This window comes from Stegodyphus dumicola, chromosome 10, assembly GCF_044657685.1.
Source record: "Stegodyphus dumicola isolate Sdum_Otavi_A_Nest chromosome 10, ASM4465768v1".
Lineage (NCBI taxonomy): Eukaryota > Metazoa > Arthropoda > Arachnida > Araneae > Eresidae > Stegodyphus > Stegodyphus dumicola.
In genome coordinates, this window is record NC_140777.1 from 100,492,049 (window position 1) to 100,506,246 (window position 14,198).

Below are 14,198 nucleotides of genomic sequence, written 5' to 3' on the forward strand. Positions count from 1 at the left end.
TGAAGTAACTGCATAAAAGATATTGCTAAACGTATGAAACAATTCTGCACACAACTCGAGCATCCCAGCTTTAAACACTTAAAAATAGAACACTGTTCCATTGCAGCTTGAAGGCTGGAAAACGTAATCTCAGTATCCTCACTTTGGTGTCATGTACAAACACAGATGATCAAAATGTAAATAATCACTTTGTGCACAAGTCTGTAGAAGGTTTGGAATCACCACTTCACCCAAATGCATTCTAATTCACTCCAACTTGGAGTATCAAATAACCTATTGATCCATGTTGAAAGACAGATTTAAATAACTATCTCAACAGCATATTATCATTGGGGTGGAGCCTCAATATTTCTTTTGCATTCGCTTCTTGAGCCACATTGATACTTGCTTTTGGTCACAAGCCGCCTGCAGGTTGGGCACCTTTGATCTAGAAGATCTAATTTGTCTTCAGAAACAAGGTGAAGGAACTCCATTACTAAATGTAAAACTGAAGATGGCATTTTGGCATGATCATGTACTACTACTGGGTCAAGAACACTGACACTGGTGACAATTCCACCATCATTATTTAGAGGAAATTTCTTTTTTTGATATGTATAACTATGTTCAATACTATGTTTAACGAGGAATTTTAAACAATCATTTTTAAACCTGCTTTAATTGTCCTCAAGTAGTACTGAATTTAATAAGGCCATACATTGGGCTTCCAAATATATTTTGTTCCAAGATTTTTGATTTATTCCATTTGTTGGATCAATCTGCACCAACTTGAAGTTATGACTTTGTCTTTTATAAAAAATCTAAGAATGATTTTATACTCAATTGAAACTGAACGAAGTAAATGCAATCTAAAATACTCAGACTAACATTCAATACATAGACAGCTTGTTTTCACCAGTGCATATCCTAAAAGAGCAACATATGCTTAGTTTCTTTGGTGATCATAGCATTGCAAATACTCCCTCCATCACCTGTTTTGTCTAGTTTTGATCGAGACTGAAAATAAAGTAAAAATACATCCCACTATTCAATAATTTTTATTCTGAACCGTTAAGTCATTGAAGCAGCTTGGCCTATGCCTGCATGGGCGTTTCGTGGGCTTTCCTATATGTAACACAGATATGAGCCTCTTCCTCTCAGAAAGTCTTTCATTAAAGCATTACTCTCCTTAAGCAAGTAGCCCTAGTGTGCTTACCAAGCGATGGAATAACTAATTGTGTCTGTACTAATTTGGGTATTTTATGCTTAGAAGTATGATTGTGAAATTTTAATCTTTCTCTATTATGGGGAAAATAATGAGAAATACATTTTATAAATATTTCTAGATATGATGGGAGTACCTTGACTGATGGTATATCTTTTCTTAGCAATGACCTGACCCACTCTTAGTGGTACAATTATCATGGCAAACAAAATTATTTATTGGAATGTTTTTCTACGAAAAGTTTACAGCTTGAAGAAGCCCTTCTGAAGTACCATTTTTTACATAAAAAATGACATAAACAAACATTTGACATACACCAGAAATGTATCTAAAATGTCAACTTTTTATATAAAAACATCTAACATCAACAGTTAAAATTTGTCATACAGATATATATGTACATTCATCTTTTATCACTGAAAATTTGTTGTTTCTGCTTATGTTAGAAATGTATATTTTTTCATGACAGGCTGTGCAATCTTGAATAAGATAAGAAAAGATACTTAAGTCAGCTTTACCTGAGCTTGTTTTACAATACTGCCATCATGAAATGCTTTTTACATGTCTCTTAAGATGATTACATTGTACCAATGAAATATTATGTTCAAAAATGAGTGCAGCAACTGTTAACTGTGTACTTGCTATTCTTCTTTCTCTGTTTTACTTTTTGCGAATTACATGTCTTACATTGAACTAGTCTAAGCAATATTTATACTTTCTTATGTTTACTTGTACTTTCGTTAGTTAGTAACCTCCTCTGTTTGTATTCTTCATTTTCATTTCACAAAAAATATAGTAAAATACATATTTTACCATACTGTCACCTTTCAACCAATCTTTTAATTCCAGATATTTTAATTAATCACGCCTAAAATTTTGAGCATATCACTATTTATTCATTTTCTCTGTGGGCATCAATTTTCAGACACCGTGGGTGTGGCTAATTAGTAGTTATTTTATCTAAAAATGTTCATTAAATAGAACAATAAAGCACTAATCCATTAATATAAAATAAAAACAGTCACAAATTAAAATTATTGCACCATTGTACGTAGTACACGCATAAATATAAAAAACAAACCAAATAATGGTATAAACCGCACAAGTGATCATGACAACAAAGACCATCTTCCGCCTATACAACAGGCTGCACAAATAACATGTAAGTAACACAAATGAAAATTATAGGGTAAACTGCAAAAACTTTGAAATCCTTTTAAATTTGCAGTATTTTGTACCAGCACTTGAAATATTGCAGATTATGATCATTAATGTCAGAATACACACTTAAGAAAACTGTTATTAAATGCATTAAATATTAGTGTATTTACAAGAAATAAAAATCAATTCTGATTTAAAATTCAAAATTACCCCCCCCAAAAAAACCTATTAAACTAGATGACAATAGGGAGGGGAAAAAAAAAAAAAAAAGGTATGGGTGGAAAAACCCCAGGCATGGAAGTCCTGACTGTGATATGTGTGTAGAGGCAGGGAAGATCACATTGTACAAATGGAATATCCAATGTACAATTGGATCACATTCCACATTAAATTTATAAATCATAATTTTTTCTAATTCTTTTATTTCCCCTGAATTTGCAATTTGTTTTCTTTATATGTATATGTTTCAATGTTATGCATCTTTTCACACAAATTCTTAAAAACTACAGATCACAATTTCTGAAAAATTCATGATTTCATGCATGTAAAGACAATTTTGGACATGAGTGTACATTTCATTTACGATGTGTGCAGTGGACATCCGTCATTGATCACAAAAGAACTGATGCGCTGCATCGACAAAAAGTTCATTCTAACAGACCATTCACAATTTCTGATTTCTCAATGCATTTACAAAACATTTCACGATCTTCAATACACGAAATTGTGACTAAAAATTTGCATTACAAATGATTGCATTTGTGACTGGGACCAAAAACACTAACATATGTTCAAAAATGGAAACAGCAGCCTTTGAGTTTTTGCAGTGTTATGCATCAGATGAAAAAGACTTTTTGAAAAGAATTGTCACAGGTGATGAAACATGGATTTGTTATCAGACACATGAAATGGAATGATAGTTGAATGGTGCCAAACTGGTTCTCGAAACCTAAAAAAGCAAAGCCACCTCTTCCTTCAAGAAAAATCATGTACACCATGTTTTGGGACTGTCAAGGAATTTTGTTAGTAAACTGGATAGAACAAGGCACAACAATGAATGCTACAGCTTACTGCGATACATTAAAGAATTTAAGATGTGTGATACGGAACAAAAGACATACAGGGCTATTGACTTCTAGTATTGTGTTCATGCAAGACAACATGGGACCGCATATTGCATGCGTAATGATGGCACTGCTTGATTCCTTTAATTAAGAGCAATTCTATCACCCTTTTTATAGGCTGAACCTAGCTCCAGCTGACTTCCATTTATTTTCTCATCTCAGAAAATTTCTTGCCAACCAGCATTTTGCAAGTGATGATGAGATCAAGGTAAAGATCCAGAAGTGGTTCAGGTCACTTGGGACCAAATTCTACGAAGTGGGTAATTTGCAGTTAGTGCCAAGATGCAACACAGTTCTTAATTTCATGGTGAATACATTGAAAAGTAGTTTAAAGTGTGTAAAATAAATAGAAATGAAAACAAATTGCTCATCTTTTTTAATAACCAAAAGGTAACTAACTACTTTCTGGATAAGCTTTGATTATTATAGCTTATATGATTTTTATTTTCATATGCTTTTAAAGATTTTAGCACATGGAACAAATTTTTGCACATAAACTTTCTTAAAAGAATGTTCAGAATATGTACCAATACATTGTGGTTGTTAAAGGCCTTAGCTTTTACTATGTTTCTATGTGTAAGAGATGATCTGAGTGACTTGGATGAAGCATTATATGCAGCATGATAGGCAACAGCAATGAATGTTAAATTGCTATTATCATGCTCATCCAAAAGTTTTGGTAAGAAAACATTAGGAAATAATTTATAATTTTTAGGTGCACCTACTATTATGATCGTACATTTTCAAGTTAAATGACATATGTACGATGTATTTCCTAGACACATTAGCTTCAGGCAATCTGACAATACAGATAATTTATTTCACCTTGAAATATAAATTCATAAGCAGGTTTTCCATCTCTAAGTTTTATAAATATTAAACAACAGTAAAGATCTATATAACTACATTTCCATTAATGTATAAAACATTTGAAAAATATGGAACCTAACATAACAGTTAATACTACAAGATGTATTCTACAAAACCTTTAACATAGCCAAACAGTTTGCATGTTTCCTTCCTATAACATATGGTATGAAATTGAACTTTATGATATATTCTACACAGCCTTCAACATATTATGCTTATATCCATATAGATGCATATTATGCTTTTATCCATATAGATGCATATTATGCTTATATCCATATAGAACAGAGAAATAAGTATATTTAAATTACACTATTACACTATCCATATCGGTAAAAATATATTTATGGGTGCAACTTGCTGAAAACTGGCAATTTTTGGCGGTACATGGATACAGAGTTTTTGCAATTCTTTGAGCTGTTATTTTGGCTTTTGTGCAGCAGCGATTTCTCAAAAATCACCACTACACAAGGACAAAATAACAAGTCAAAGAACTGCAGAAACTCAGTATCCTGTATACATCAACCTATTTTCACTTAAAAAAACATCAGAGAATTGCACAAACTTGGCATTGTGCACTACCTTGACTTTGTCCATGTACACATTGATCTAAATTCACTTAAAAATTCAAAGGAACAGCAAACAAAAAATATATAATCTCAGTAAACTACATTTTAAATCAAGCAATCAAATAACATAAAAAAGGAAATTCATCTTAGCACTACACAAAGGAAATACCCACTTACATTACTTACAAATTTCCCTTTCAGTCAAACAAAATTTTTTAGCAGCATTCAAAAACTTCCTAAAATTATCTGAACTAGAATCTGAATACTGGCAACACCACATAAATTCACAAAAATAAGAGTAAAAAAATATCCTCTATAGTGCTGGTAACTTCCGATGTTTGACCATGTGCATTACCTTCCTACAAACAGGACACTTATAATAACTTCTAAGTAAACTTTCATTTACACAGCACTCAGTTAATGCTTTTTTCCCCTTTCGTTCCAAATCGTACAGAAACTTCAAATTAATCTTACCACATTCAGCCATTCTACACAAAGCAAGCAATGTATTTCCTAACCAACACACACCACAAGCCCTTACAAATCTTTTCCCAAAATTAAAAATTTACCACAATCATGCAACCGATTATGTCATAATACGGTTTCCATAACATTCAACTACTCAGGTTACCATAAATGAAACAACAACTTGACGATAACACAAGGGGCACCCTTCAATCTACTCAAATCCCATGTCTATGAATCAAACCCCATGTCTATGAATGTATTGTAAAATGCAAATTGTTAACAGCCACTATTACAAACATAGAAAAAAGACAGCAAAAGTGTAATATAGTAAACCAAACTAACAAATGTACTTACTTATTATTAACAGCTTCTGCTGCTTAAACAACTAGTATTATCACACACCACTGTAAAATGATTGGCAATCATAACCACGGTTACATGTTATTGTTATTTTTATTCCTATCACATTTTCCTTCCTTTTTCCAAAAATGCTAATGATTTTTTTATTATTAAGTGAGAAAGATGCTATATTATTCTTCCAAGAAAGACACATTTTACTTTGCAGTCAAACATATGAAAATAATTACAGAATGAAACTATGTATCAATGAAAACATTTAGAGATGCAAAAGTTTGCTTATGAAAGTCATAAGCAAAAGAAAAGGACATATTCTGACAACTTAAGAAACTACTTTTGATGATACATAAAAATAAAAATAAATAAATAAATAAATAAATAAAGCAGAAAAATGGCAGCCATGAAGTATATGTTGCGTTGTTGTTGTTACTGATCCTAACTGGTTAGTCATTTTTTCCCTCATGAAGTATATACAAGAACTAAACATTTTTAAATATAAGTTTTCAATTTTTTAAAAAATTTGAGCATAATCTTGATGCTATTTAAGTAATATGTGCCATAATAATAAGGAAGTTTCATATAAAGCAAAGACATCCAAAATATGATATTAAAAATCAAACTAACAAATTAACTAAGAGGACTTTCTTCTAAAAGAATATTATAGTAAATAAAAAACATCACATCTCAACCTTGTCCTTCCTACATAACATCCATACCCCCCCCCAAAAACCTCTCTTCTTAATATCACTAATAAACTGAAAAATTAAGAATACCTGTGCGCTTTCTCCTTAATACCCATCCTTTCAAGAGTTGAATCATTCATTCTTAATAAAGATCGTCCTGCAAAATGTATAAATGAAGTTATATATATATATAATGAAGTTATATACTGTATAAATATAAAATAAATCAAATTTTAAAACAGAACATATTAAGTACAAAATGGAGTAAAAAGAATTTTATTTTTAAATTAAACAAATTAATTTCTAACATTTATGATATTTATTTCTAAGGTCATATAGCAGTAGATTCATCACTCATGTTCTTTCTAACCTTTTCCATAAAATAATTTACGGCAAAAGACCAATGTCACTGCTATTTCAATTGACAAGTAACTTTTACCAGAATAAAACTTACAGTCAATTAAGTGAATAAAGTCTCTTACATGCCAGCATGAAGATCAAGGAGAAATACATGATCAAAGTTCTTAAATTTATAGCACATAAAGGGTAAAATTCACTGAAACCATGCCAGAAATAAACATCAGTTAAAACTTTTTTTTTAAATATTACCTGAGTAGATATTAAGTAATATCTTTATCTGTTACCAGTTTGTAATATAAAAGGCATTCAGTTTATCACTCAAAAGTGATACAGCAAAAACATAGTTTATTCACATCTTGTACTCATTTAGGCACCTCTTCATTTTAACTACAGAAAATGAACCAGCACACTATACAAGACAAAAATGGCTTGCAAATCTGTATAAAAATATGTGATAAAGACAAGACAAAAGTGAAATAAGAAAGGTAGCAATATGTGAAAATATAGACATTTCGACAATTTTATTTAATTATGTTGCCACAATTAATTAGATTCATGATATTTTCATGCAAAACATTTCCCTTTGATAAAGAAAAGTCATTTTAGTAAAAAGTTACTTTAGTAATTATTTTTTACCTGTAATATCATTTTCCAAAAATAAACTTGCATACAGTGTGTGGTGTTCTTCACAGTGCCTACGTAACCATTTCAGCACTTCAGCATTTGTCCAAAAGAACACAAGTTTTGGACGAGTATTTGTGTTTGTAGCAGTTTCATTATCTTTTCCAGAACTTGATGATGAAACCTACATGATAATAAAACAATTTTGATAAAAATTACTTTCTAGGTTGCAGCAATAATACCAGAAAATGTATTCAATGCTTCTTTAATTTTCCATTAAATGATATTTAAGAGCATTTTTATATAGTTAAATTTTCGACATTTATTCCATAAAAAAAAATTATTCTGCATAAATGATATAGTATATCAAACAAAAAAAATTACATATACATATGTGCAATAGATAATAAAGGCAATAATTATAGATACAGGACAAAGATATTGTTTATTCTGATGAAAGAAGATGACTAATATGCTTTAAAAAAAAGAATTAAAAATTATATACAAAGTGCAGCTGAACTCATAAACTATTAATAAAATCATAGCACAAGCAAAGAACTGTACAGCCCCACTCCACTACAGTTCTTTCAAATAGCACTTGGAGCTGTCTCTTACTTACATATGGATATCAGTGACAGCAGCTCTGAAATGATCCTTCAATTTAATTATTGTAGTGTTATGTATATGGAATACTTCTTGCATGGAAGTACTTCCATATGAGAAAGTCAGAACATATTAGTTTAGAGAACTGAGATAGCTAAGATATATCACCATAAAAGGAAATTTTTTGAGTTAAAAATAATCTGTGCCCTGCATACTGTTATTTCATCATGTAGCCTGGCTGTATGCAGCAGGACTTAAAAGAGAAGGGCTAGTTCATAGAGCTCTTACCCCTGAAACAGGAAGTGAAGAGTGATGACATAGTCATGTTGACACTGACTGCAAAGATGCAATTCACAACAAAGAAATTAGCATTTTAAATTTGAAAACAAAAAAGCCTTAAAACTGTGCATAAAAAAATTATAATTTACAACAGATAATGTTATAACTGTAAATTTATAATGTTAAAAAAGTTTATAATACTTATTTATTAATTTTAAAATTATAGTTAAAATGCACTACAGTTTCATTTTCTTAAAAGTTGCAGGTTTTTTCTCTGTGCAATTATTATTAAATCATAAAAAAATAAATAAATAAACTATGGTATTCATTAACCTTTCTTAGGGAAATTCTATTCCTCTTTTTAAGATAACTACAATAACATCGTTTTAAAATTACGAAAGAAAAAAAAGGAACCTCAGGTTGGCATAGTTTTGAATATATGTCAATTTCTTTTTCTGCAGCTTCAGATGACAAACTTATGTTTGATTGCCCTTGAAATCAACAGTTTTATTCAAAATTTAATCTAATCTAAGATTGCTTTTTTGACTTATCTGTAAATTTTACACAGGCATGTTTCCCTTTTGATTTGATATAATGGATATTTTTTAAATAATACACATACATTACATTTAAATAAATACAAGATTGTTAAGTATGATAAAACAACTTTGCTTATAATATCTGAAAAAAATTCTGCAGAAATCACCTTCTCGAAGAAGGGAAGCACCAGTGTCAAGTACAAGAGATAGGCCTTCGACATCAAGAATTTTAGTTCCAGAAAAGAAAAAGAAAGAGTCCAGAGTGATGGAACCTGAAGGTAAAGGGAGTTCATGTGAGGAGTCAAAAGGAAATATCAAGGAAAAACTGGGTCCAGTATAAAAGAGTAGCAAGTCAGTGAGAAAGGAAAGCAGACAGACAGTGCAGGATTTATGTATAAGCTACACAAGCTATAGCTTAAGGCCCCCACTTTCTTGGGGGCCCCCAAAAAATATAAAATATAATATAAATACAGTATTAAAACATAGTATAACAGACTTATAAAGGGCCCCATATCTGAAATAGCTTAGGGCCTTATCAAATCTAAATCCGGCTCTGCAGACAGAGACCCCCTATGAGATCCAGCGAGTGGCTGACAGCAAACAATGACAGCTAAGAAATCAGCAATCTGCTTTTCAAGTACCGAAGAAGGATGGCAGTGCAAATTCCACACCAATCAAATAACCTCCCCAGTGCAGTAAACTGCTTTAGAACCAGTGGACTCCAATGAATGATCAAGCCAGCATTCTCCAAGCACAGAAAGGAAATTCGACAGCCAGACCTTTGATTAACACCGAAAAAAGTTTTCAAGGGGGAAGGAGGTCAAGTACAGGCAGAAAGCACCAATGGAGAAGGAGAATAATAGCAGACCATTTTGTCAGCTGAAGGTCAAGCTGATTGCCGAATTCCTCTCCTGGAATGAATTCATCCAAAAGACTTCAACAAGGTCAGACTTCAACAAATGAAATATACGTGAAACTTACTCTATTGAAGTTTATTCAGTAAAAATATATTTCAGGGTGCCCCTTGGCGAAAACTGGCGACTGGCCAGCAAGGCACAATTTCAAGATGGCCGTTACACAAAACCAAAATAACAAGTCAAAGAATTGCACAAACTCAGTGCCCATGAACACATCAATCTATTTTCACTTCAAAAAACATCAGAGAATTGCACAAATTCAGCAGTGCGCACTCCCTTGACATTTGTCCATCTATATATTTATCTATTTTCACTTAAAAAAAGTCAGGAGAATGATGACATCATACAATGTTAAAACAAAGTTACTCATCGCCAAAACTGAACAAAATTTGTAGCCAATCAAAGCTCAATAAGCTGCATTTTAAATCACACAAATAACATAAAAAAGAAAATACATGCATATACACATTACAAAAAGGAAATATCAACTTACCATATTTAGAAATTTCTGTGTCTTCAATCTGTGGCACACAAAATTCCTTAACAGCATCCAAAAACTTTCTAAAATTATCTGAACTAGAACATGCATACAGCCGTCACCACATAAATTAAAAAAAAATAAGAGTAAAAAATATCCTCCGTATCCGTATATATGATCCGACTGTTGGTGGCATTTCTTGCATGAACCTTTCTTGTGACAAACCCATTCAAAGTCATCGGAACAATCTTTACGTTCGATCATATGCATTTCCTTCATACAAACGGGACATTTATGACTACTAAGTAAACCTTCATTTAAACACCAGTCAATTAATGCTTTTTTTTCCTTTTGTTCTAAAATTGTACAGGAACTTCACACTAATCTCAACACATACAGCCATTTTACGGTGTAAAGCACAAAATAAGCAACGTACTTTCTAACTGACATCAAATGCAGAAACAAGCCCTTAAAAATATTTTCTCATCAGTCAAATTCACCGCAATCATGCTACCAATCATGTCATAATAGGGTTCCGGTAACATTCAACTACTCAGGTTGCCATAAATGAAACAACAATTTGGTGATAAATGAAACAACATACAACTTGGTGATAATCCAAGGTGCACCCAACCGTTTGTTCTAAATTTAAGTATGAAGTTGGCTGAAAATATTTCCTTTAATTGTTGCCTCGATAGAGAACAATTTTATTCTGATTAAGCTCTGTATTGTATATTAAGCATGAAGCTTTTTCTTTTTATTATTAAGCAAGAAGCTTTTAATTTTGTATTAAGCATGAAGCTCTATGCATTTCTAGAAGATTATTAACAAAGTATTTTTAACCATTAAATTCCACAATTAATACCCAATATTCTGCTTAAGTTTTTTTAACACTTGTTAAATTTATGCAATCTGAGCTTTTTTAAAAAGTCAATAATTGCTCATAGACTTTAGCAAAACAATCCGTTTTTATTGTCACAAATATTCTTTCAGCCATAGTGCCATAGTAAAAATGGATATTGTATTCAATAGGAAGTAAAAATAAGTTCCTATAAAGAGGTAATAGTATCTTATTAATTATTTTAGAGAGTTGATCGATTTATTAACTGGTCCGACCTTTATGGCGCCATGATTTTCGGGCTCATGTTGCTCTATTTTCAATTACAAACATTTTTTAATGTTGATTTGCTGTCCCTTAACAGCATGGATTTTGTCTTCTTCTTGCTTTGTATTTCCTTCCTTTTCAACATATTTTAAGGATATTGTTTTTTATTTTTAAAAAACTTGTATTATATTGTGGATTTAAGATTTTGTGAAAAAATAATAAAACAAATCTAAATTTTCCAAATCGAAAAATGGCTAAAATTGGCTAAGAGGAAAGGTGACGATTCATAGGTGATGGGTCTAGGACAATATACTACCATTAAGAATACTGAAAAGAAAAACTTTTTTTTTTTTTTTCCTGTGATTCAAAATTTGAATTGCAGAATTGTTTATTTACTGAATTATTGTTGGCACGTTTAGCATACTTCATTGATATTTTTGGAAAGTTAAATGAATTAAATTCAGGTTTATAAGGACAAAGTGTTAATTTGTTTACCACTACAGATAAAATAAATGCAATGATAAAAAAAACTCGAGCTGATAATCAAAGAATTGGATAATAATATTTAAAGCTTTTTACCACTTTTACAAAGCTTCTAACTAAAAATAATTTGAAAATAAAATTAGCATTCGACATTGAAAATCATTGTGTTTCATTGATACATGTTGAAATTATTAACATGTATTTTCTGAGGATTTTGAAAAGAAAACTGAATTAGAAATCTATTTGGTTCAAATGTACCTGAAATTTTATCTCTTAGAGAAAAAAAAACAATTGATAGAAATTTCCTGTAATCACACACTAACTGAAAATTTCAAAAATAACACACTTATAACTTTTGGCTGAGCAAAAAAAATTAAAGGCATTTCAAGTAAAGCTATTACAGTTTTGTAGCCTTTTTGCACAACCCATTTGTGTGAACATGGATTTTCTTTCATTTACAGAACAAAATTCAATGTGGATCCTAATTTACAGTTAAAACTAAGCCAAATAAGAAGAGACAAAGAAATTTATCTCTTTTAAACAGGCCCAAATTTCACTCTAAAGTTTTGAATTATAAAGTATTATAACTTAAATTTTGATTATTAAAATGGTAACCAATTTTTAATCTACTAATTTTTATCTCTGAATATTTAATACAAATAGCCAATATGTTGTGCAAATGGCAAAATATACAGTGGCTCCCAAAAGTGTTCGTACACTTATAATTTTCATTGAAATAGGGCTCTATCCATTAATTAAATGTAAACTTTCTGAATGAGATTTTAATAATAAGATCTACAATCTATTCGTAACAAAATTACATGAAATATTTTTTAAATATAGCAAAACTTTATTTTTAAGAAATTAATATAAAAAAAAAATGACAAACATTTTATCTCACAAAAGTCTTCATATACTTCAAAAAAATCTTGACATATTAGTAAATATTTTCATTTTTCGTTAAATTAATATTTAGTAGGATATCCTTTAGTATCCACAACAGTTTTTAAACGTTTGGGAATAGATTTTACTAGTTTTTTTTGCAATTTCTGTATCAATGTTCATCCATTCCTCCATCATGACTGTTTTGAGTTCACTTTTCGTTTTATGTCGTGTTTTCGTACTCTAATCTCCAGTTCTTTCTGAATATGTGCTATGGGGTTTAAATCTGGCGACTGAGGAGGTGTTTTCAAAACATGTGGACAATTATAGAAACACCACAGGCGAACGTTGAGAGCTGTATGTTTAGGATCGTTATCATGATTAAAAATTAAGTTGTTTCCAATACCCAAATTTTGGGCTGATAATTTTAAATTGTCTCTTAAAATATTTAAATAAAAAGAATGATTAATTATGCCATCAATAAATACCAAATTACCTAGTCATGATGCTGCCATGCACCCCCACACAAGAACACCTCCACCGCTACGCTTAACTGTTACAACTAAGTTCTTAGAATGAAGTTCCTCATTTTTTGTTCTCCATACAGTTATTCGACCATTGGAACACAAAATGTTAAATTTGCTTTCGTCAGCAAATAGGACATTATTCCAGTACGTTTCAGGTGTATTTATCATTGATTTTGTGAATGAAAAGCTTAAGCTTTCTGTTTTTCTCACTAACAAAAATTTTTGGTACTTGCGTATTAACGCAACCAGGCCAAAATTCGCATAAATTGCCAAATTTGGTGACCCTACTTAACGGCAACCCTACGTGTTATATGTAGTTTTGTAAAAAGAGCATGTAGAGATTCACAAAATTTTCCTGCATTTTCGTGCAAATTTTTGTAATTTATGAGAAAATAGCAGCGTACATGGATAAAGTCAAGAGTGGGTGCAAAGCCATTTTTGTGCAATTCTGGGATGCTTTTTTAAGTAAAAATAAGTTGACGTGTACATGGTTATGGCGAATACGGTTTTCAATCAGTGCTAAAAGCAATAGCCAAAAGATTTCCGTCGAACAAATAATTCTGCAACTTATTCAAGTTCGAAACCGGAAGGGTTTAATTGCTATTTTATATTTTAAAATACCAAATAATATAAAAAATAATATAAAAAACTGTATTAAAAATTATCTGTAATTAATAAATGTACATTTTCTTTCTATTCATACTTTTTTACTCAAACTTACAAATAGCACCAACCTGGTTGCGATAATACGTAAGTACCAAATTTTTTTTACGGGCACAACGCCCATGTAATCCAGCTTCTCTGAGAACTCGTCGAACAGTTTCAGGTGAAATTGAAGTAGAAAACTTTGCATTAAATTTTGCAGAAACTTTTACAGCACTCAAATGTGGGTTTTTCACAAATTTTCTAATAATAAATCTCTCATCACGTTTAATTAACTTTCTCGGTCGGCCTTTTCTTACCTTGTT

At 30.9% G+C, this 14,198-nt stretch overlaps 1 protein-coding gene across 2 annotated transcripts in view; it reads right to left on the reverse strand.

Moving 5' to 3' along the window:
• The window catches only part of ave (sterile alpha motif domain-containing protein aveugle), a 35,694-nt gene that overhangs the window by 10,791 nt on the left and 10,705 nt on the right, over nucleotides 1-14,198 (reverse strand). For both annotated transcript variants that reach the window (XM_035366433.2, XM_035366434.2), the window contains exons 3-4: nucleotides 7,433-7,601; nucleotides 6,527-6,593 (exon numbers count right to left, since the gene is read on the reverse strand). In XM_035366433.2, the coding sequence (XP_035222324.1) occupies nucleotides 6,527-6,593; nucleotides 7,433-7,601 (236 nt within the window). The remainder of the gene's footprint in view (nucleotides 1-6,526; nucleotides 6,594-7,432; nucleotides 7,602-14,198) is intronic.